The following is a 26,444-nucleotide window of genomic DNA, read 5'->3' as shown; positions in this document are numbered from 1 at the left end:
TATATATATATATATATCTTTAATTCTAGAAAAGTATTTATAATTATGTAAAATCAATAAAAAGATCAAAATAAAAAATGAGAAACCGAAAACTGGATACATATATATATATATACATATATATATATATATATATATATCTTTAATTCTAGAAAAGTATTTATAATTATGTAAAATCAATAAAAAGATTGGTGAATATGAAAATAATTGCGAATTTTATTTATATGCAAGCATATATGCTATGCTATACTCGCGAACTTCTTGTGTGTTGTTTCTGTAAGCCTGTTCTTTATAGCTGAACTTTATAGCTGCATTAGTTCAGAGTTTATCTTTTTTCTTCCAATGTAGAAAGAGAAAGATAAACTGTGAACTAGTGCAGCAATTCAACTATAAAGAACTGGCCTTCTTCTATGTATTTCATACTGCATGAACTGCATCACGTTCACTGACGTGACCAGATCTCTGACGTGACGTTGGATTCGTTTCGAGAATCGCATGCGTCGAGAGTCGTCGAGTATCGAACGATCAACATGGCCGTCTCCCGGCACACCGCGAAGGTTGACACTACTTTTCTGACGACTGTGAAACGCAACGTAACGTGATATCCAAGTCAATCGCAAAATTTGACACGCGGCTCGCGCTTGATATCGCGTGCAAGATGGGAATTTTCTTTGCGAAAAAAAAGCAACCGAGTCGTGTCACCGAGCAGGACAAGGCGATCCTGGTAAAAAAGATGCTTTAACCCTTTCCTCATATTGAAAATTACTCCCGAAACTGTCTAATCATTCTTTCTCATTATTATTAGTCGCACTTAACTCATCCTAGGAATTGTTAATAATTGCTTGACTTGCGGTGCATTACAAATAGAAAATAATATTAGATGTGTAGTGTACCAAAGTTAGAAGTGCGTAGTATATAACCTATTATTGTCATACTATAACCTCAAAACTGTCAAAGACGCATTTTTTATGTTTATAGCAAGTGAAACAGACGAGGGATAAAATTAAACAGTATCAAAAGAAAATTGAGCAAAGCTTGGAGAAAGAACGGTTGCTGGCGAAGGAACTTTTGAAAAATGGAAAGAAAGAGTGCGTATCTCACTATCAATTATCATATCAAAAAGGCATTGATTTATTGTATATTGTATATTACATTTATTTCTATCATAAATTATTAATTGTAATTATTATTATTGTTTATTATGTAGTACAAGTTCGATTGTTTTCAATAATTAGAAATATAAGCTGACATAGTCAATCCTTATTTCAAGACTGTCTTTAAGTAATATATTAAAATGCTAATGTAGCTCTCTGTAATTAGCTTAAGACGTGACGTTGCTTCTTAAGTATAAAAATTGACTGTGAATACTGTTCTTAAAATGAATTCTGTTTGAATAAATTCTTTTTAAATTTTTATAAATAAAATTTTTCATTTTGTTTTACAAATTTTTGCTTAATTAATATGATATGACACATAATATTATATTAATTAGACTTTGTCTCTTTGAAATTATATAATTTTTAATTCTTACAGTCGTGCGTTGCTATTATTACGCAAGAAGAAGTATCAAGAACAAGTTCTGTCTCGTGCAGACGGCCAGCTAGAAAATCTTGAGCGTATGGTCCATGATTTGGAATTTGCTCAAGTTGAGACGAAAGTTGTCGATGGCCTAAAAGTTGGCAATACTGCATTGAAGCAATTACACGCTTTGTTATCTATCGATGAAATCGAAAAAGTTATGGACGAGACGAGAGAGGGTATCGAGAAGCAAAGAGAAATTGATGAAGTATTGACGTCAACAATTGCTACAGAGGAAGAAATTGACGAAAGTGAAATTGAAGCAGAATTGGATGCATTGGTGGAAGCTGATATCGATGAGAAAGCCCCCGAAATACCAAAGGACGTTTTATTACCGGATGTACCAAAGGATTCGCCAGAAAAAGAGAAGAAACATCATGCGAAAGAAAAGATTCAAGAGCCGATTCCAGTAATGGCATGAAATTGATAGACTTATGCTGAATTAAGACTGTGCAATACGCCATGTATATATGTACAGTAAAATAACACGTATTATAAGTATAGTTTATTAAATTTATCTACAAATCAAAATTTTAGTCCAAAGTATAATTACTTTTCATATCTTACTGTATATTATTTATAATAAGATCCATTATGCAATGTATATATTACCTAAATATAAAAATACAGTGAATTTAGTCATGAAAGATGTATGTAAGGAGTAAATAAACATAATTTTGCTATATATTACATTTAATATTAATCAAATATGGTAGATAGGTTTCTCCATAGGTAATATTACAAGTTTTTTGTTTTAACTATTTATTTAAATATAATCTGTTAATTTTTGCAGTATAAATAATTTCTAAGTTGATTTAGTAACAATTATGAGATAACTAATAAACTAAGAGTAAAATATATAAATATTATAATTTAATATATATTGATGAAAATATCATTCTTCCATTTCCAGTCGTAATTATTACTTAATCTTGTTGATCACATCAATATTTTATTTTTCTGTTTTTCGTTCGATTTATACAAGCGTATTTTAAGATATTAAATTAAATGGTAATAATTAAAGTATGTATATATATATAAAACTACGTATCTTTTTTATATTCTATTTCTTATTTTATGTTTTAATATTTGTGAACTTATAAAAAAAATAATTCCGTGCATTTTGTTATAAACATTTATGTGAAATCAATAAATTAAAAATTGATATAATTTAAATGACTATGTAAATGTATTTATAAATTACAGGAGTACACTTTATATTAAGATAATCTGTTAATTATGCATTTTATGCATTAACATAATACTCAACATTGTGATGATCTCATCAATGGCGCGAGCTCTTGCGACCTGACCTTTGCTATTGGCAATTTGCATAATTATACTGGTGTTTTTTTTCTACCTAAAATAAGGATCGTGTAATGTTAACGAGTGTGATCAATTAAAAAATTTACTTCATATTTGAATTCTACATCATATTACGTAACTTTCACGAACCATTAACGTGTTGTTATATTTGTCAAACGAATATTATATTAACTTATTTTACATATGAACTTAACAAAAAAAAAATTGCATTAATTGTCTTTACTAAAGTACATTATTTTTGTACGTGAATTTTAACACACAGCGCGCAGAGAGATATGTATTTATCTCACATCGAGCTTTAACAAATTTGCGATAAAGATCTACAAGCATATACTGTTTGTCAGGCAATCACTATCGGTTCTCAGATATGTATTTTCAATAATATATATATCGTAATTTTTTAACCGAACCATTTTAGCCAGAAGATAAGGCATTGTTCGCTCACAAGGTCATTGTACGCTCCTTCCTGATGGTAGTGTAAGCATAAGGTATCTTGACCAGACTTGCAAATATTTGCGACTGCTCAAATTTTTCCGCTCGCTCAATGTGTCAAAAGATATCTAGAGGAACGGTAAATAATACGTGTTATGTAAAAATCGCGGAATACTTGGCGCGTTCTATAGATTTAATATTTCAAATCTAACTTATAAATAAACAGCGAAGAATTTTATTTTCTCATATTAAATTGATAATCTTTCCTGTCCATATTATATATAACAGTTCTAACAATTTAATTTATTTTCCACAAAATCTTATATGGATCTCAAACTGTGGCTGTCAGCTGAACTTCTGAAAACGATCCATGCTTAATTGTTATGATTTTTAGCAGAAATACTCGGAATGGTGTCAAATAAATGTCCTTAAATGGATTTTCATCACAAACAAAGTTTAATACAAAAAATGTTTAAATAAAGTTATATATTGTTACATTAATTTATCAAATGAATATAGCTACTGTGATTATATATTTGTTTAGTTAGAGATTAAAAGAGATTAAAATTGTGAAAAGATAACTAAGCGAGAGTCTGAAGAGAATAAAGGCAATAAAAAACCAGAAATATACGTATTTAAATAAAAACTCATTGAGGAGACGAAACTCCCCCGATAGTTAGCATGGGCGGAGAGAAGTGAGGCCTCTTCCCCCGCCTATCACATAGCTAATATCTATTATAGAAATAAAAAATAAATTCTCTAACGATGTGTCAAGTTAAAATAACATGCTCTTATTTGTAATTCATGATAATACGTCTTACTTTGCGTAGGGGCCTGTCTAATTTTTTCGGTATTTATTATTTTTATTATATTGTAGACTCATCCATTTAGTAAGGCAAAGATTAAATAGATATTCGATTTCATGTATTTTCTATTTTGCGTAGAAACCTGTCTAATCTTTTCGGTATCTATTATTTTTAGTACATTGTAGACTGATCCATTTAGTAAGGCGAAGATTTGATAGATATTCGATTTCATATACTACCCGTTCCGTTTGCGTAGGGGTCTGTCTAATCTTTTCGGTATCTGTATTATTTTTAGTATATTGTAGACTCACCCATTTAATAAGGTTAGAAGATTTAATAAATAAACAAATATAATATATATATGTAATATATATATATATATATATATATATATGTATAAATATAATATTTATTTAATATACATATATGTGTGTGTACATATATATTTAATTATTATTTTTGCGAAATGAAGTCTACAATTGTACTGTTTCACATGAATTTTTAACTTAATTGCACGCGTGCAGATGAGATATAATACACGATAAAAATTTTATTTATGAAACATTTTTCTGTTAATAACTTTTAATAAACAATGGCCGACGACTAAAACCTTTGGAAGCTCACTCATGACTCTGATAGTATATGTCAAGGTCAAGGCCATTGGTCCCTGATTGAAATATTTATCTATCACATATTTTTACAATTTCATCTTAAAAAATGGCTTTTTCATAGGAGTCGGTAAAAATTTCTTTAAGGACTTTTATTTTAGCCCAAAATAAAGTTTTTGGCAAAGTTTCATTGAAATCGGAGTTGAGTCGTTTTCGGAAGTTTATCCCTCACACTATCTTAAATATTTATATAAATATTTATAGTTTGAAAATATGTATGAAACTATACTGAAGTATTTTACATCGTAAGAAAATTTAAATTTATAATGCAAGTATCTTTGCTGGATTAATTTCAATTTTATCCCATTTTATTTCAAGTTCAAATTGTTATTGATACCGTGTACGCATACGATTATATCCACGAAGAATGTCGATACCTACTTCACTGCCATATTGCGCGTTTGTAGCCGACAACTTTATTAATATGCACTGAACGGCGTGTATCCTCCAATGCGTGGGGGCTTTGTTAAACTAGAAGATGCTCGTTATATCTATATACTGATTACCATCCACTTGGGAATGTTTTCTCTTAAAGAGAGGAGACGATTACGGAGCGTCGATAACGTATCCTAATTTTTCTCGCAAATGCCGTGGCGCCTAGTCGATATCTGAAAGCAAACGTCTATCGTTATAGCGTCGGACAATATAACAATTTACTTGACCTTATTTACAATACGTATAAGTCGAAGACTACTGGCAGAGAAAAAAAACTTGAACATAGTATGTAAGCTATGAGGAAGTACGGAAACTCTCAGGCATTTAAATGACGTTTATACGGATGAACGGTTCCGCATTTAAAACCGGGTGGCCTTGACGAAAGAATGAGACTGAAAAAAAGGGGGAAGGAGCAAAAACGCGTGAGAAACGATGGTCATATGCACAAGTTGTTTGACAAACGGTGCTCTTGCTTTTCTTTCGATGCTTATATATATATTACTAATGTTTTATAATTGACTAGCAATAGACCGAGCGGCGTGAATATACAATGTTCGAAAAAAAAGAACGACCTAGTTAAATAATCAGTAATTAATTATTTATCGCGATATTTCTTTGAAATCTTCTAAGCGTTTCTCACTTACAATTATTTGCAAGTTGTTTATACCCTTTTATTTCTTTGATTTTGTATGCTTAATATAATTTTGCAATGTTTTATAATAAATTCTTAACAATGGGAATTTAATTTGTATAAAAGATAAATAATAAGATGATAGGAGTGGAGAATGATAGAAAATTGATATAAAATCTTGAGTGCTTCTTGACTGAAAATACTTTCTTTCCTTTATTTCTTTTTCTTATCTTGTTTTTATGTAATAATATGATGGATAATATATATATGTAATTCATATGTAAAGAAACTCAATGTTTCTTAATTTTTATATATTAATCAGACAGTAATTTCCAGAATGTGATGTCATTTCCTGAAGATTCTATCTTCTCTCTCTTCCTCTCTCTCTCTTCGTCTTTTTAAGACCACTTAGGAAAAATACTTGAGATAATCAGTAATATCAATAGACAAGCAATTGCAAATTGTTCAAAAAACAGATTATAAAAGAGGTATTATAATTCAAGTATTTACCGATCGAGGTAAGTATTTTGTAATTTTTATCATCAAGATATCATCATCAAGATATAATAATTTAAGATAACTTCCTTTTCAATTGATGAAAGTTTTCTCTGTATAAGCTTCCTACATTTTTTTCTTAAAATACTTGTTCTTTTACTTATTCATTTCTATTTAGTACTTATAAATCTATTTTTGCTTATTTTTTCATATTTCAGTATAAATGTAGAAAAACCACAAGCATGATAATACTATACTGTTGTGTTAAAAGCTTACATATACATATAAAACATATTAATACACTACATATTATACTATGTATTAATATAAAAATACTAGTTTTCTGTTAGATGTTATAATACCACAATAAAAAACGAGCATATATTATAAAATTACTTATTTATCACTTAACATTCTTTATCCAAAAATTGTTGACAAATTACATTATATATACTATATAGTCTTTTGAAAATTTATGTCTTCCAGAACTATGACCGACCCTTCTCCCTGCTTCGTTTCTGGAGGAAAACAGGTCTTGAACGACCTGGGGTTGGTTTTCGTCAGGAAAACACAATTGACTTCGTTTGAGTGTCGTTGGCGGATCTCCGGCAGAAGATCATCTCCTCGAGTTGTATTATAGTTACAGACCCTTTTTAAACTTAAGTATTATATTGACTCGATTAATCTTATACGAGAAATGCTTTTTGAAGTGACAACTAATTTAATGATTACCTTGATTGTATGATTGTACCCAAAATATGATGTGCGTTATCTGATCTTATCTGAATGTTGAGTGGAATCATATTTAAGAAAAAGTCTAGATCGATCCATGAACCTCGAACTTATTATTGTCATTTTGTTACCACCACGAGGCGATACGAACAGCAGATAAAAAGTGCTCGATATCTAAAATCGGATACTGTATTCATAAATAGATTACAGCTAGTTCTTCGGACACTTACCTGTTGCACCTTCGATCGTTATACGTCATTCAATGAGAAAATGCATATAAATGCATATATAAGGCAATATAAAGTGTAAATATATTTTGAAACTGTATCGCACTAAGTTGTTTTCGTCTTTCCTTAATTTTGTTAATTATTACTCTAATATTTAATACTGATTATTTTTACCTTCCCGAATCTGCAATCTATATATTAATTATATACTTTTATTACTAACATATCTTAATTCTAATAAGATTTATTTTCTTGAAGCGCTCTGAGTTCAGATAATTGTCAATATTTAGACTACTTCTTGACTTTCATAAATGTGTAAGACAAAAGTAAAGACAGATGTTAAAAGATTAAGATTGTAAAGATATAATTTAATGCTGAAAAGAATCGTGTAATTGTGTAAATGTCTGATTACACATGAGTGATTTACAATGCTCTAACTTGATCTACACTTGATGGAAAATGCTATATAACTTAGATAGTATCTCAAATTACTTTAATTAGACAACCTTTAGACAATAAATCTTAAAATGTTAAACTTAAAAAGTGCATTGAAAAGAAACTCACTTTTTCTGTCCCGTATTAAAACATTCATACAAATTTATTTTCACAATATTACAATCTGTAATAAAATATATGTATAAAATTATACATATGTATAATATGTATATATCTGCACGTTGTTGAAAGTTGAAATGAGCGCGTGTATAGAATTGTATTTCATAACAATTTGACATGAATATTCAAAAGGAAGTCTTTGTTAAAAAGATTAAACTAAGCAATCACTATTTTCTTCTAATTGGCAGAAAATCCCAATTAGCATCAGTAATAGTAAAAACAAAGGTATTCATTCTTTAATTCATATTATTGAAATAATGTCTATTGTCTACTTTATTTTAAATATATCAATGAATTCGTCATGTAAAATGACTTTATTTCATCTTTTGACATTTATGAGTTATTAATGAATGAAATGATCCAGTGATTGTTGAAATACGATCTCGTCTTTACATGTACATACCACGTCGATGAGTAACATTGAGTACTATCACATAATCTGATTTAAAGTACACAGAAATAGCGCTAGGTAAAGAAATATTACACGATATATAAATAGAGTTTTCGAGAGAGACTCGATCATCTTGTGAGCGCATTAATTGTACCGCTGCTCCGAATAAGATGTTCCCGATTCCGACGCAATCGAAGCAACTGGTTGGTCGGAGATGCTGCCAGTTCTTATTATCAAATTGCCGTGCCATTAATTTTCCACTACGCTGCACGTCGCAATCGAATAACTAATTGTAAACAGCATTCTGAAAATTTCCGCGGGAAAATTTTTCCACGAGGGCGCAAATCAAATAATAAACCAGACTCACGTTCTCTATTCTTGGTAAATATACGGCGATGTGCTTCATCGAAAAGCAAATAAGGAAAATCATATTGGTTGAATAATACACTCGATTGATTTCTGGAGACGACGATAAATTCTTTTTCCTATAGAATAACCTATTGCTACAACCTATTTATACCCATTTAAACCCGTCTATAATATACAATATACACATATATAATTACTTTGTATATTATGATAAACATTTACTAAAAAAAAGAATTAATGTTTCAATTAAGAAAAAGATAAGATAGAAAATTAATTCAAGGAAAAATTTCGACTAACATGTACAAAATTAATTTATAGATTCCTTTTATTGACGAAATATATTTTTACGTTTTTATATATTTTTTGTTGTTTCTGATTCCTTTCTATTTAATTCAATATATTGAGAAAGCAGCGCTCTACTTAATATTTTAAATATTATTTAATATTTCAATTATATTCAATATGTAATTAAAATTTTATCTCTTTATTAGTTCTTTATTATATAAAAAAAGAATTCACTTCGTTTCTACAAATTCATATCGTAACGTTTAAAAGAAAGAGGACACTGCTCGATATAGGATTGCCTGCGAGAAGTTTGAGAAACACTGCTTGAACACACGTTTGATATATCAGTATTCGCTTGGCTTGGCTCTAGTAGTAACTGGCAGCGTGGGTTAGACAGACCCGCGAGAACGGCTGCCGCGTCAGTCTGCGCTGAGTCCTCGTCGTGGGAGTTGCGGCAGTTGCGCTCTCTTGGTGCGTCTACCAGGGCAGCTGTTAGGGCCCCGTTAGGCCACTGACGTACAGAAGAGCAGCGAGAACCGGCCGACAAAGGTATCAGGGACTCAGTGTGTTAGATTAGTGAAGAGAGTGCGGAAAATTCTTGATACTTCCGACATCCACAACAGCGTAACATTGACTGCGGAAATTAGTTCAGGTAAGAAATATATTCTCTCTCATTCGTTAGCAACTCTAAAAGAAATTATAATTTTATAATCATTATATGTATATATGTATATATGTATATATGTATATATTCATACTTTCCAAAAATTATTAAAATATAATTTCTTATTGATAAGTAATATTTACAAAGATATTAAAAGAATTAGAAACTCATCGCTTTTCTTTTAAGTTTTCTTCTCTACAATCGAAAATTTTTAACTTGCTGTCTATTGGAGAAATTAATTACAGAAACGATCAAGGTCCTTTTTCAATGTATGGTTACCTAAAAGTTAAAAATTACTAAGAAGTTTATTGTTTCACGACGTTTGATTGGAACTTAATCGTCAAGTTAACTTGATGCTAATTCAACTGATGTATATACACGTAACCTTTAATTTATTTGACCATAAGTTTATAAAAGTGTGTTTTAATTAACTTTCAAGTTTTAATCTAACTTTTTCGTTAACCATGTATTATAAAAATTGGCCTAAATTTATTAATAATTTAATAATGCTAACTTAAAAAAGCTATGCAAAAGAAATAGAAGAAAGCTAAAGTATAATGGAAAGTGTAACAGAAAATATCATCAGAAAATATAATTAGGCAACTAGTACGCTGTCGTTCCTATCATAACATCATTTATCATTGTCACCTCTTTTTCTGTGTGAGAGCACACTTTACATATCACAACATTGGAAGGTTATATTACTCGTTAAAGACAAAAAAAATTATACATAAGTTTTATAACTTTCCATCCGTCAAGTGAACGCTAGTAAGAAGATAAAAATATATCGAGTTTTTTTACCTTGAAATACTAAATGATATTATGGTATTATAAGAAACTTTTCTGATTATTGTGTGTGTGTATACATATATAGTTATTAATACATTATTATAACATTGATACTTATTAACCATGCAAAATATACAAAATTGGAAAATTCTTTCTTGTTTCTCACAAAAATAAAAACAATTTATCTAAATATATAATAAATATTTGCCATCGTATTTATAAGTCGCGCGCACGTATTTCAAATTTATTTCTTATGTGTTTGTGTCCTTTTTTTTTAATTTCGTACAAAGTTAAATTATACTACAAAAATATTATTGCTAAAATGAGTTGTTATGCAGTGATAGAATTTTTATCACTGAAAAATTAAGTTACTTTTAACAATTTGATTAGAAAGAATTTGAATAGAATTATTTCAGTTTCTGTTTCTTACTTGCAAATGAGCTATTCAACTTATTAATTGAGTAATCACGCGAGAGCGTTTATCATTGTATATTTGGCTGTTCTCAATTCGTTGTAAAACATTGTTAGGCAGGCATTGTTGCGACATGGTCGCAGATGTGTCTTAAAATTTAAGAGACAGATTCATTCGCGAAGAAATGTGTTTGTCATCTCCTTATCATGCTCTTTATGCTCTGCAGGTGCAACAGTTTGAATTATGAACGTATTATATCGTTTCAACTATATCATGTGAGAAATATTTGCGTGTATTTCATATCAGTCGGAAAAGTTAAACATTTGCATTTATTTTTGTGAGAAGTTAGTAATGCGCCGCAGTACTCACAAATATATTTTAATATCTGCAAATATTTCTTTTTGCGGACATTATTAGCTCAATGCTTTTATGATAATTTTACTTATATAAATTAAATATAATTTGCATGTATAATTCTTTAACGAGCATACCGTATTGTATAAAACTGCAAACAAAGTGTGTGTGTGTTTTAAGATAACAGAATTTAATTAGACTCTCAATTCTTAGAAGTGATATTTTTAAAAATATTTTTAAAAATCTTTTCCTCTTTTTTGTACGCTTCTATTCTTTTTTAATGATAATTCAGTCTGCGATCTTTCTTGAAAAGTACGAATAATTTCGCAAGAGAATAACTGAAAAGATTCATAATTATGACACAAATGTTTGTGTTGAGTCTATGAAAGCGCGATATCGCATGCTATATCAGTGACGCAGTATATCATGAATGTATTATTGCATCTCTTCTTCGTCGAATTTTTGCCGTCGTGATCAGCTTTTACGCGGTGCAAAGCACGTATAGAGACGTGATAAAAACTCATTACCATGTGATAACGTGAGTGCCATCGAAGAACATTTTTGTTGTTATTCTTCTGCCTCCAGAAAGAAATGAGTTTTATTTGCAAGGACAACATAAGGAATTCAGTAATGTTTGATTAATCGAATTTCAACGTTTTATATATACATATATATAGGTATATATAAATCTTTTAAAAATTATAAATATATAAAATATATAATAATTAAAAGAAAGTTAAACTCTCATTTTTTACCTAATATAAAATTTTATATCTAAATAATAAAAAAAAATGCAAATATCAGTTGTATCTCATCTATAATTTTTTTTACCTATATATAAATTTCTCTTCCATTTTTATATTTATATACCTAATAATATTTTACGGCAAGAGCATCAAACGCGGTTTTTCGTACGCACAAAATAGAAGAGGCATAAAAATGGGAAGCACGTAGGATCCGAACCGTGGAGGATTTATGCGAATACAGAGATACACATGAGATGCAACAGTAAATAAAGCCGTTCTCGCGGATATTTTTCACCAGTCTTTCGCGCGCGACAGCTCCATATGCGTAAAGTCGACTATTTACTTATCTACTCTGCTACCGTATGCGAGGTGCGAAACCGGGTTAAGGTTAAACCATATAAGCGACGGGGGTAACCATGTAACTATATCACACACCGCCGCGCCGCCGGGCCGTCGTGCGAGCCATTGACGTAAGAGTCGTGACCGTTTTCTGGCCGTTTCACGGGGGTCCGACACGAATGCGAGGCCCCGTACGCACGCACGTGTATAAATATAGAAGAGATCCGTCACGCACGCGTGCGGTGGGGAGACCGTTCGATAAAATGCAAAATGCACGAAAGTACAGACGGATCGATCCCGCCAACGGCCGGGAAGTACATATGACTGTATGTTCACTTGACTTCTTGGATATGGCAAAAAGTGAAAAGTGTATCAACGAATGTTTTTTTTAGATGGTCATCGATGCACTCGTTTTTTTAAGTAAAATAGCTCGCGTTGCCGCCGTATTACTTACTCGATTTGCCGATGTTAACGACGATCACTGTTGAGGTCTCCTGATAATTATTACTTAATAATTAAAATTTTTTATTATATATATATTATACATATATATACATATATTAACGTTTCTTAGCTCTTACTCACGTCTTATTAATTAATCCGAATTTAATCATCTTGAGTCTATTCATCTATTAAGTCCGAATCTTCATATTATTCTCTGTTCCCATCATATTTATTATTTTTTTCTCTTGCACTACTACCTCATTTTACATTTGTTGTAGCCTCATAGAATTAGAATGCTCGAATAAACAATAAATAATCGAGTAAAATGGGAGCATAAATGTAAATGTTTTTATTATTAAATAGATAGTAATAGAAGGTATTAGTTTTATTATCATAGTTTTATTATTATAATTTTATACAAAACGATTACACGCTATAAATAATTAAATATGCATGCGCAATCTCATGGATTTATCACACCCATTTTACGTTGCTATAAATGTTGTACGTAAATGTTGTTGAATTTGCGAGATACGTGAGATGTCGCATATGTATGTACTTTAGATGTAAATATTTTCTTTCTTTTATGCGACCAATTTAAGAATAGAAGTATTCAGTCAAATGAACAAGTAGCAAAGAAAAGATGAATTATTTATACCTAATGCAGCAGCAAAATGCTATTAATTCTTTTAATGATATACAATATTATTTGTGAGTCAGATGACAGATAACACACAGTTATACCGCACGTTTATTAATACACGAAAGGAAATTCGATTTCATTTACCTCAAATATTATTATCACACATATGTCATCACATCAACGTTGTACGGAAGAAATATTTGCTGAATATTCACATCCTTATTAACATACATAATATTAACATTCTTGAAATTTCATTGAAATAGTTTAAATGACGGACTGCCTTACAATAAAAACCCAAAAGAATTATTCATGCTCGGTTAAAACTTATAGTAATAACAAGCATTTAAAAATAAAGATTTTTCGTTGAAATGTTTCATTATAAATTAACGTGTAATTTTTCATCTATTCGGTTCTATTCGTTTCATTCGATGCGTTGTAATATTTCTCATGACCAAACACTCAATTATCGAGACAATAATTTTACGCAACGTACCTATGCCACCGCAAATTTACGGACGATTACCAGTCATTACCACGATAATGTTACTTGCTATCCACTTTTGTCCTTATCAATGCGGTCACCATTTTCACGACCAGTACGTCAAGAAAAGAAGTATAAAAAAAAAAAAGAATAAAATATCAACCGCAATGCCAGTGAATTTTCGTTTCGTCAGCTTTGGACTTTCGGATTGAATAGATAACACTTTATAAAACCGGCAATGATAAGATCTATCTAAATTTATATCAACGTACTTAAGCGATGTCTTCGTAACTGGATTTGTTACATTAATGAATGAAATATTGTATAATTCTTGTGGAATTGACGTAATTGATAAAAAAAAAACAACTGTTAGAGTACGTATTTAAATTAAGATATTCCGCGAAATTTTTTCCCTTACAACATAATAATATATGTTGATATTGAAATATTGCGCAATTGATGGTTCGATTAATTGTTTTTCCTGATCAAAGGAAAAATTTCATCAACTGGTTTACGATAAAAATAGTGATACGTGAGTAAGATAGGCGATAGAAGATCTGTTTGTTGCGTGTCAATTTCTATACTATAAAAACATATATCCTTGAATTAAATCAATTCATTCTTGTCTGTATCAAGAAAAATATTGAGGCTCCTAAAAATTATATTCAGATATTAAATGTCTTAAGACAACATAGTGAAAGAGGTAAAACATCGATAAATTAGTGATAGATTTGATATTAATGAAATATGCATATGACTATATACTTTTTTTTGTCTTCAATAAATACTAAGAATATTAGATACGCAAACTATCACGTAACATTATCCGTTCTTAGAAGCTTCTACGTTTACAGTGAATTAAATGACGACGAGTATGTCATATTGGTATTGTAATATTGCAATCCAGTTATTATTAAACTGCATGATCAACGAATGCCTATTTTAATAATATCTTTCCAACGATTTGTACATAATTTATTATTCCTAATTTTTTAGTTTTTTTAGTTTTCGTATATAATATTGAACTGCAGAGCAGTGGTATATCAAGGTGAAAATATTCGAAAAACATTCCATTGCACTGTTTACATACCTTCGTAATTTCTACGTACAGTGTCTTAATTCCCTCAAAAGTCTTTTGTCTCCGGTTTCTTGTAATTTAAGAATTAACAGCAGCAATGTTCTTAGCTTTATTACTCGTGCTCATTAACTTCTTGACGGCCTTGCAATATTGTGCAACTATAACTATATAATATATACATATATATAGTTATTATGTACGACTAAAAATAGATGCGCACTTGGAAGAAATAAAAATCGTCAACAAGATGCATGATGCATATGCGCAGCAATTTAGTGACAAAACCGAAGGCAACGATCAGGCTTGCCCAATCGTGAACTCCTTTTTACTGTGACGCAATCTCTTATAGTGCATGGTATGCCTGTCCATGGCTTATGGCAGAGAGCTTAAACAAAATATGGCACATCTACATCAGAACAGAGCTTGTGTTTAACCAATATCCTGCACTTCATTGAACATAGTCTAGCCTCTAGCCTCTTGAAGAGGTTCGTAGTACAAGTTACGTCCTTGGATGTCGCTTCTCGAGTATGTATGTAAATTGGAATTAATTTCGCGGCCGCGTTATTGCGTTGGTTTGTGCACGCATATGGAGTCTGGCCGACGCGTGCATATATCTCCGTCGATACAACATACGCGTGCAGAAGAACACCGCATATCATCGGCGACGGCGGTGGGACGATTTTACGGCTTCCCTCTCACGTGTTTCAGGTGAGGTGAGCTCGGGTGCTGATCGCGCAGCGCGATAACGTTTCAAAAATAAGACCTTTATCTTTACGATTTCGGTGACGTGCGCTCGGAAACGGATCGTATAATCGTGCGTCGCTCGGAATTGAACGATCTCCTCACTCTCTATTACATTCGTGCCGCTTTATATGCTGCGGCCCGCGACGCGATATGTTAGTCGTCTGGAAAATTTGCTAGTCGAAAGGCAACACGTCTATATTATTGACCATCCTACGCTCGACATTATCCACCAAAAGCACCATGGACGAGTCCAGCGGTAAACTAATTACAGTATGTTATATCAATTGAACTTGCGTAGTGTCTCTTAAGGTTCTTAAGGTTCCGATTATTCCGGCAATTCTGAGGTGCGGTAAAAAAAAAGAACAAAACACTTTTTCTTCACTTCAAGGAGTGACATTGAATCACGTTATTTAATAAGTCGCGCGATAAAGAGATAGCGCCATATTGCATGCGCGTTCGAGCTTGAGAATTATACACTATCGCATTATCATCGAAATTATTTATTAGATACAATTTTTCCGATTAATATTAATATCATTAACGTTAATATGGATTAAAGTGTATTAAAGTGGAATTAGCTCTGTCGTTGCGGCAACAATTACGGGCGCAATATTTATGATGGTACACACGGTAATTGTGCTGTTTTTTAGAGCATGTCGCTTCAGAAATAGGCTGCCGTATTTTACTTTCGCGACGTAAAAGCAGAATGAGCGCTTTCGATAATTACATCAATAACGATGTTATTATCATCGATGTATTATTTTTATCGGATGTATGAATTATAACAATAACGATTTAATGCTGAAGCATGCAGGATGTGTCGAGTATTGATCGTCCCGTACTAATGTCGACGCGGCTTATCTACGCGTTATAATCGTTTGCATATAGCCTACTTTGTAGATAATCGAAGAATATATATAGCCGACTGAACCAATGAATTATGTAAGAAACGATAAGTTCAGTTGATGAATTAAATTCCTGAATAATTTATTGATTCGGCGAATAGATTCGAGTGCAATTATATGTTAGTGGCTGCCATTTATGCAATCGCACTTGGGTATACTATCGTAACGTTGCAAGAGTCGATACGACGGATATGAAGAATTTCTTTTTAACGTTATAACAGTCGGGATTATCAAAATCCTGAAATTATTTAAAGATACATCATCGTCTGGGACAAAGTCTTGCGATGTTTTCCAAATACAATGTTCACGCAGTTTTAATTTATCGCTAGCGGTTATACTTTATTTATGGAAAGAGAGCGTTTAACTCTCTTTCGACTTTCCAGTGTTGAGCAACTCAGCTGTGTTGAGTTTAACTTTAACTTGTCGACATGTGTTTCAAGCTAACTAAATTTTAGCTATACCACGTATTTCTATTTCTTTTATTAACTGCGAATACTTTTATTGCGTACACGTGTCAGGGGATGGTAATAAAACGGTAAATGTCTACAAGATGAAAACATATCAGGGCGCGCCCGCTTGCTAATTCTACTATGAGAGCATTATTTATTGCCCGCCTAATTCTTGACGTCACTGCTTGTGTCGCCCTTTCTGATGTTCACATGGGGGTGGATGAGTAATGGAGTTTTCTACGAGTAACCTACTTTCGAAGGTGGCATGTGTCTTTTGTCAAGATGCTCTCGACACAAACTACTTTCGTCAGTATTATCGACATGCGCCGTCTTAATAAAATCGCAATTTGCATCAATAAAACTAACTGCGACCCGTCTTTCAAGGAAGAAGAGCGTACGGAAATTTTTTTGCCATTATTCTACGAAACACGTTCCATCATTATTAACTTAAATTAACTGTGCGAACTCGAAAATCTCTTTTGTATAAATAATTTCTTTCTAATATAATTTTATTGAATAATTTATTGAATCTACAACTTATATTAGAGAATATATTTTTACTGATTAGACCATTCAAATTACCGATTTTTGTTTATAGGTCAATGCTATAATTGTCTTATTTTAAATCTACAATAGTAACGTTTATTATGTCTTATTTTAACATTGAAAATGATCTCATGAGGATCGAAACGTATGTTATCATTAGTGTAAATTAACGTATTTTTACTTAGAGCATTAAATAACTTGCTTTGGTTCATAGCCCTTTATTTTATTTAATAATTCGTCAATTAATCGTGTACTGTCAATTTTGTTGATATGTTTTTAGATAAAATAAAAAACGTCGACAATTTCTGCTTTACTTTATCGTTAGAATCTTATTAGAAAAATTACTAATCGGATATCGTAGGCTAATAACCGACAACTATACGTCCTAATTCTGCCGGACGATTTTGGAACGTATGTTCGATTGAGCATTACTTATACGCTATTAAATTTTAATATCACGGCAGTAGACCGCCGTCATATTTATGACAGCTGTTATACTAACATCATTCATATCAAGCGAAACGATCCCCAACTTTACATTCACGAATGTCACACTGCCTACAAATCAAATGATTGATACCGACGTGCGTTTGTCTCGCGATCTATTTATAACAGCGCCAAATCGAAGGTTATTCTGTTCAATACGTCGCAAATTTTGTTTTTCATGTTACCGTCAACATATTTGCGCACCCATATCTCGTAAAATATCCATCTGTTATAAGAACACTTCAAACACGCGAAGTGTTCTTCGTCGAAGATAGTCTTTTCCATGTTCGATCCGTCGAACACGGTAGAATTCTACGCGCCAGTAGAATTTTTTCAGAAGAGCATATTCCATGTTTTTTTTCCAGCTATGTCTCTGGAGGAGTCACGGAGATCGCAACGTCCATACCGGTACGGGATGGTCCTGCTGTGCGTCGGGGCTCTCATCAACTGGTTGGGCCTAGCCGAGAACTACGTTGAGCCGGTGCGTTACGTCGGCGTCGCCTGCATAGTCGCCGGAGCCCTCCTCATCTGCGCCGCGATGTGCTGCTGGCTGCACGCACCGCCAACTAGGACGAGCACGCACACGCAACACACGAACCATCCAATCACGGCACAGGTAATTCACGGACTCTGTGTCAACTTGGCGAATTTATTTGCCTCTGTCAAACAGAATCGTGTTGTTTCACCTCGAATTGAACTTGGAGGAGAGCCACGTCAAAGGAGGGAATTAGAACTATGACTCATATATCAGCGTAAATCTACCGGTTTTCCAATATAATTAATCATTCGTTTTTTTTTTTTGTAAATCTGCCTTCATTAATCATCGCTACCACGCGAGGTCTCGTATGCATGTGCTCTCATAACGCGAGCAATAATAATTATTATTAGCACTTTATACTCTGCGAATGTCACGACGTAATCTCGAATTGAATAAACGCCAAATAAGTCGTCAAATAATATCGTACAGTCAAATAATTGTATCGCACTGTTTCACTACGTCAGTTTCTTTATTATAAGCTTTTTACAATAGCAAAAATTTTATTTTTATTAAGCAAAAATTACAAAAAACTTAACAACACTAAATTACATCTCAAACATTCTGGATCCCTTTTCTAACTTCTTGAGCCACATATTAAAATAATAAATTAATTGTTAAATGAATTATATTTAAGTATTATCTTTTTATTTTTAAATGTAGTTTATTCGAAGAAAGATTTAAATTAGATTAAAAATTTATCTTCACAACTCTAAAACTTTGATATTTATTTTTACTCTTGTAATTAATTGTTATTTATCAGAGTCATTTTTTCACAAACTATATTCATTTTTTTATTCTTAATGCAATAATATTTTACATCAGTGCGATACTTTTACAAATTCGCATTTATTATACTAACAATAATTATCGCCAGACATTTTAATATCGCCGATGTTGGGAACAATAATAAACATCTATCACATATATAATAATCTCTTTAGGCCCGATCCGAAAGAGATGCAGGTCGCGGCGCGGTTGAAGGCCCCTGAGATTAAAACGTTTTTAGATCGATCCGGGTCAACCCCCTATTATAGACCACAAGGAACGCGTATTATCTATAGATATACCCTAGCCTAGCAGTAAGCCGCAATTACCAGCGGACGATGGACAGAATAAGAAGAAGCTTAATAATATACCCACCGATCTATAGCTCATACTTCTTTCGCTCCCCTCCTCTTCCTGCCCCCTCCTACCTTCCCGCCGCTCGAACGGAGCCCAGCGCGAGTGAGATATGAAAAAAAAGGAGAGAAAAAGATAAAGAGAGTACACACTTTCATACATATCAGATAATACGTCGTGAAGTTCATAAATCATTAAAATGTTCGGTAAACAGGCCCTGCGTTCGTCGCGCGTTTTCCTCGCCGGCGCAAAACAACCTTGCGGACTGATGTTTGCGGACATCGTAAAAATTTCAAGCGACCGAGGCGTATTCTGATCGCGAGACTTGTGAGCGAGACTCACGTCATCCATAGAGCGGCAGCGGCGAAGCAGTGATTGCATCACGTTACTATCATTTCCTCCTTTCGATTTCGAATGACGGAAATATTGCGAACGATTCCGCGGATGCCTCTAATTTTCCTCGAAACCTCGTTAATACATCCTCCTTGCGAGAGATCAGCATTATTGTTAATATCTGTAAATACCGTTGGTTCCAATGATTCATATTCTTTCTCTGTGCTGCCGGTCTATCTATCCAATATGTTGCAATCAGCATGCCTAATCAGCATTATCTACTGTTATTAGGAACAATTTTAACATACCGTATAAAGAGAGAATTCGAAAGTACCGTTTCGTCAAGTCCATTAGAATTTAGTACGGTAATAATGTTTAATATCTAATATTGACAATAACTAATAATCATTTAACACGAGATTTCATTAGAACTGTACGAATAATATTTAATTATCTAATATTGACAATAACTAATAATCTGATGAAGTTTAATTAGGACATGTATTGATAATAATTAATATTTAATATCTAATACTGACAATAACTAATAATTATCTAATTTGTACTCGCAAATCTTCGTTTTTCTCAGTTTTTTATCATGAAATATATTTCGTTTCTCTTCCCTCTCCTTTATCTTTCTGGTCAGCGCTATTTTAAATCTGTATGGCATTTTTTTTCTTCGTGGAATTGTCGGCGAATATTCTCCTATGTAAAATAAACGGCCTGTCCATTTTCAAATGTTTGCCTGTCCGTTCTTTATGCTTCGTTACATTGTATATGCAAAAAAGATATAGTGCACGTCAGCAAAGGAGGTCGTGGCGGAGTCTCTAATGTCGATTACCGCTATAAGGATATTCACCCGCGGAAACATGTATAGCTATATTTATTATTACTTATCCTTGGGTATTATTTACTGTACACATATCTACTTTACGGATCCGATCGAAATTCTTAAATCGACAATCTGAAATTTTGATGTCGAAGATAATGACGTAGCGCACAACATTCACGAATTCAGGAACGTTAGCTATTTCCCAACTGTCAGTTATACGTAACTTCAAATTAAGTCTTCCACATGTTTACTTCTCGCTTGCATTATTGATAAATGTACGATATATCGAATTGTGTATGCCTGTCTTGGCTTTATCATGCGTTATCATGCAATGTTCTATCTAGTCTTGCAGGGTGTTCCCCCAAATCGAGAGTGCACGAGTGTCACTCGATTTCCAGAAATCTATTTTAAATCAAGCTTCCACGAAAAAAATCAACATGTCAATTGATTTTTTTCATGGAAGCTTGATAACCTTTCAGATAGCGACTTATCGTGACGTTGATTCTGAAGAAGGAAGTCAGCGCGTATGACATGCACTAAAAAGTTTTAAAATAAGCTTGATCGTCAAAGACTCATGGCGCGATTGATATTGCAATTTCTGCATAATTTTCTAATCTTTCCACGCTCGGTAAGGGTAAATGCATTTGATAATTCTTTGCATAAATTCGGAAGTTATCAACTTTTAGTGATAACTTGACGCAGTCAAGTAATTGCGAATCAATTGATAATTATTGGACAAATATTTGCAACGAAAGTTAATTTTGTTTGTTAGATCTGTTACGTGACAGAGATGCTGCAATGATCTCGATATTGTATATGATTATATCATATCACATTATTCTCTCGCGATCCGCTTATCGTGTGACTCGATGTACGTACATCGAGGTGACATGTGCCATCAGACAATGGACGTCATCTTCACGTTCTGATACATTCGATTAAATATAAACAGCGTGGAATGTTGTTTCTTCGAATCTTCGAGGTCACGTTCTCGCGCCTACAGATCGGCGATGATCGAGTGAGTTTTTAGCAGGAAAGAATTTCGTGGCGCGAAAAGAGAGAGAGAGAGAGAGAGAGAGAGAGAGAGAGAGAGAGAGAGAAGGGGGAGAGCTCTCGGGGGTCACAGCCGTTCACCTCGCCGTTTCCACTTAGGCTCATTATGCAATTTTCCAGCGAAGCTTTTTTTTTACCACCGCAAATAGCCACGGCTATTCTCGTCATCGGCGCGCGCGCTCGCGCGTCTCGTACGTCACCCTATATGTATCTCTCTCGGCGTGCGCCCTTTCGCGACTTACATTCAGCCGGCCACAATGCCTTCCGAAGAATACCGAGAGAGCTAGGTATACGTAAAGATATCTATAGACGACCTACGACGAATATAGCGCGATGTGTACTTCCGGGTGAATATCCTTATAACGCGGCGCGTATAGAATATCGCGGGAACTGCGAGGCCGGTCAAGTCGCGATCTGGATACTTTCTTTAAATAGACCTCCCGGCGACGATGTATTTCCATAATGATTAACTGTGCAACATATTCTTTCTCGCGAAACATACGTTATCGTTGGGAAATTTGAATCGAACGTCGAAGTTGCATAGCTGCTTTTGAAATCGTAAAATTGAGTTATGTAATCTTGAATTTAGGTACTCCTTTTGTAAATTTTTGAAACTATGTTCTGAAAAAATGCAATAACGACAATACCTATATCAAAACTTTCGCATGTCAGTTACTCTATAAAAGATTTCCAAAGTTAAATTGCAAAGTATTATGTAAGTTACATTGCCATGCGTGCGAATGTCCTTAAATTAGAAGAAGGCAATTGATACTAGAAATAACAATCCTCAAAGAAATTTCAGAACGCAATTCGTAAAACGAATCTCCCTAAAAAAATTAAGCAACAAACGATTAAAATTAAAGAGGCATATACATCACCTAAACACGTCAAAACAAGATCTAACTTTGCAAATTTTTTTACGGAGAAACGAAAAAAGATAGAGAAGTCGGATTTGTTTCATTGAAAAGATCATATATATTTTTTTAAATATATATATTTGATTAAAAAATGATTTAAAAAATGGCTTCGCTTAAAAATTTAAGTTTTTTTTAGTCGTGTTTTGAAAACGGCTTTTGCGGTTTGATCACTGCTACTCTTACAAATCATTTGAAAGCAAAATGCAACGAGTTATACAAAGTTAAAACATAGATAGTTCCCTATACGTAGCCGTTTTTCAAAATATTGCATTTGAACAATGTGGCAGCTGGTCAAAGTCAACATAGCGATTTATCACTTTAAATCTTACTCATTTTTTGGCTGCAAAAAAAACGAAGCATCATTAAAAAAATCCTATGTAGAGAACTAGTTTTTAATATCTAGAAAAAGCATGTAAAATTGCAAATTAATCAAACCATTTTCGAGACATAATGGTCACGCGTTTTGAAAACCACGTTTCGAGAAAAACGCGTTTAAATTTTTACATTCAGATTACACTTCAAAAATATTAAAAAATTTATTTACATGATGAATCATTTACTCCAGGTCCATAAAGCAAATTCTCTGTTGAAGTGGATGCTTCCAAAAAATCGCTTTACGATCCAGTCGCATGATAACGCAACAGATCATGTTTAGACGCGCAAGCATGATCTGAGCGACGCTCAGCGCGCTCGAACCTACTCGACTGTAATTTCGTGTAACTGTTTCACCTTTCGTCGGATCGAAACTTTTCGTCGATTAAAATTTTACAAAAACATTCTTAAGATATCATACTTTAAAAATATGTATTTAAAAAAAAATCGATTTTTTTTTACCTCTCTAGACGTATATGCTCCCTTAAATAACTGACCGAAATCCTTCGAGTTAAACAAGAAACGTTAAAGCGCGAAAATAAGCAGTGTAGCTGTATACAATCCCGCAAAGTTATGCAATTGAATTCTACGATACGCCGAAGCTAACTCAACCGATCGCCTCCTTTTAAAGATCGATGACCCGATCCACGTGATTTCCATCGAGGAACCGCCTGGCGTGTCGAGGCAAAAGCCGCCGGATTACGAGGCGGTGACGGACGCACCACCGAGCTACGACGACGCCATCAAGCTAAATCCTAGTCAATTAATCAGGTTGAGCAATGGCAGCACGCCGCCGTTATCCTCAGGACAAGTTATCCCGACGACCATCAGTATCGTCTCTCCAACGCTCACGCCGCCACCGCCTTACGCGAGGTAAGGACACTCTTAAATCTTTTGGCGCTGTATCCTCGCCTTGGATAACCAATGTTATCTCACAGTTAAAAGAGACGAGATAGTTATTATATGTGTATTTTTATTTAAAGCATATATTTTCTTCCAAATTAATTAAAATTGATTAACTTTATTTTAAACACGAGAAACTCGTGTTTTATTTTTTATTTTTATTTTATAATCAAGATATTGATTATCCAGCAAACGGGAACAAGTTGAAATGGATAAAAATTAATTCATTTCGATATTTCCGAATTGACGAATTCTGATTATTCGAATCCATTTGAATCCAAAAATAATATAATACGGACATAAATAAATACATCCGAATTCAACATGGTGAATAGCTCGTTTCGTATTTCAATTTATTCAGACTAGAAAATAATTTAATACAGACATGAATACATCCGAGTTCAACATGATGAATAGCTCATTTCAATTTATTTGAATTCAAAAATAATATAATGGGGACATAAATGCACCTCCGGACTCTAAAGCGTCAATTCGAATAATACGACAGAGTATTTCTAAATTTAGAATGTAAGGAGGCCTATAGTCTCTCCAACAACTTGATTTTTTTTGTTCCAGGTGAGATTAAAGTGCTGAAAATAGAGACCAATGAATACGCAGGTCTGCGACGTGGATTGGAGAATCGACGTACACACCGTTGTCAATTGCGAAGAGCGATCACGTCTGCGGACCGCGAATAACACGATCGTACGACAATTCCGTTGTTTGCTCTCGTCGTTACGAGATGCGTGAACGTTATACGTTATAGCTGCGCAAAATGTGGAGAGGGAGAGGAAGTTAAACCATTCAAAGAACGCTCAGCATTTTTCCACACAAGAGCAAGAATCGAAAGAGGATCTCTTCGCGACGTCTTAGATATCGACTGCTTAGATTATTATTATTATTATTATTACTATTATCTATTAGACACTGCGAACTGCGTTGGCACCGATATCGTTTAGCGCGTTTCCGAACGTTTAACTCTTCCTTTGTAACTTACGTCGCTGCAACTCCTGCCTCACGATCCGGAAAGAAACAAAAACTCGTTAAACGGAGTCCGTTTCGAGGCATCCGAGTTCATTCTAACGCGCCTAAAGATTCGCGGCTACTCCCAAATTATATTGCAGATCCAAGCCTCGCTTTTTTTTTTATTTGTCGGAAGTCGGATGGATCTCACGTGGGATCGCGCGCATCTGAGAAAATGAATACACAGAGGTGATACGTAACGACGTATTGATACACGATGCACAAACGAACGAATCTATATCATGTCGTACTCTTTTTCATTTTTTGTACGGGTCCATACATATATACGTACTCGTTTTACATTTCCAATGTAATCCGATGATCGCGTCTCAACGAGAATCCATCCGCGATGAATTATGTCATAGGCGACCGCGCGATTTCTATCAATTGCACTATTGGCTCGGCCGCTGTTCTGTAACCGCGAGAATGAAGTAACGACTTTTGACAGTCAGATGTTTCGTTCAGCTCGCGGTCGGCTGTTCATTTAATTTAACGATTCCAGTCGCGCCCTGATTGATGCCGATCTGTAGAAACGGTGGTCTCTTAAGGTTAAATTAAATTGACGGAGCAAACACGTGTTTTTTTTTTATTTTTAGAATATTTGCATTTTTAATTCATCTCATTACGATCGCGATCGTTATTTGGAAAGTGACGTGGGGAAAAAATTGAAAAGGGATCACGCTAAAATACGTAAATCGCATCGATTTATCGCCGTTATAATAATGTAATATTTTAAAATTCGTTGTGCTCCGATATTTTGACCCACGTCGCTTTTGAAATAAAGCAGCTCAAACTGTTTCACCATTAAGTCCACGTGACTTTTTATATATGTATATGCGATGGGAAATGCTCGCGACAGATTTTCTCACTCCGGGACATTGTCCCATCGGGATCGCGAAGCGCGCGCCATTCGTGCGTACGCCGAGGATCCCGTCCCACGATGATCCGGAGAGGAATCACAGTAATAGAGCATTTAGCGCGCATAGCGAGCGTACCAGCTGCGCGTAATTTACTGAAGAATGATCTTCTGCCATATCATCTCAGTGTCTGTCTCTTTAAATACGCACACGCGCGCACAGCACACTCATGCGAAAGCCATTCGCACGTCCATTTTATTGTGATATATACTGTTACATATATACGTGTAGATATTACGAAACAACCACTGTCGAACGCAATGGCGATGCTTGTAAAATAAGACTTTTTTATATCGAAAGTTCAAATACAAAATATGAGATTTTTCTACGACAAGTCTTTTTCTTTTGTTCTGTCTAGTGCCCT

At 33.5% G+C, this 26,444-nt stretch overlaps 2 protein-coding genes and 1 long non-coding RNA gene across 9 annotated transcripts; 2 read left to right on the top strand and 1 right to left on the bottom strand.

Annotated features, from left to right (window-relative positions):
- The first annotated feature begins 503 nt into the window (after positions 1-503).
- On the top strand, positions 504-2,265 carry LOC105448493 (charged multivesicular body protein 6). Its single transcript, XM_011687084.1, has 3 exons — positions 504-724; positions 979-1,088; positions 1,534-2,265. The coding sequence occupies exons 1-3, from the start codon at positions 659-661 to the stop codon at positions 1,997-1,999; spliced, it is 642 nt and encodes a 213-aa protein (XP_011685386.1). The 5' UTR covers positions 504-658; the 3' UTR covers positions 2,000-2,265.
- Positions 2,266-6,822: 4,557 nt separating this feature from the next.
- Positions 6,823-8,532, bottom strand: LOC105448492. 4 transcript variants are annotated; one of them, XR_974254.1, is made up of 4 exons: positions 7,895-7,960; positions 7,334-7,521; positions 7,104-7,277; positions 6,823-7,029 (listed from the first exon to the last, which is right to left on the bottom strand). It is a non-coding gene; the product is annotated as an uncharacterized LOC105448492 (long non-coding RNA). The 4 variants fall into 4 exon arrangements; XR_974253.1 differs by lacking the exon at positions 7,895-7,960 and adding an exon at positions 8,349-8,532 and having other exon boundaries at positions 6,823-7,277; XR_974252.1 differs by having other exon boundaries at positions 6,823-7,290.
- An 836-nt stretch (positions 8,533-9,368) lies between these two features.
- LOC105448490 lies at positions 9,369-26,411 on the top strand. 4 transcript variants are annotated; one of them, XM_011687081.1, is made up of 4 exons: positions 9,369-9,642; positions 18,439-18,689; positions 23,869-24,110; positions 24,717-26,411. In XM_011687081.1, exons 2-4 carry the CDS (start codon positions 18,441-18,443, stop codon positions 24,718-24,720), a joined length of 495 nt encoding a protein of 164 aa, XP_011685383.1. In that variant the 5' UTR covers positions 9,369-9,642; positions 18,439-18,440; the 3' UTR covers positions 24,721-26,411. The 4 variants fall into 4 exon arrangements, with proteins under 4 accessions (XP_011685383.1, XP_011685385.1, XP_011685382.1 ...); XM_011687083.1 differs by lacking the exon at positions 9,369-9,642 and adding an exon at positions 15,594-15,651; XM_011687080.1 differs by lacking the exon at positions 9,369-9,642 and adding an exon at positions 15,776-15,943.
- The last annotated feature ends 33 nt before the right edge of the window (positions 26,412-26,444 follow it).

The sequence above is a fragment of the Wasmannia auropunctata genome, unplaced genomic scaffold (genome assembly GCF_000956235.1).
Source record: "Wasmannia auropunctata unplaced genomic scaffold, wasmannia.A_1.0 LD336085.1, whole genome shotgun sequence".
NCBI lineage: Eukaryota > Metazoa > Arthropoda > Insecta > Hymenoptera > Formicidae > Wasmannia > Wasmannia auropunctata.
The sequence above is the reverse complement of the archived record's forward strand: the minus strand, read 5'-3'. Positions and strand labels throughout refer to the sequence as shown.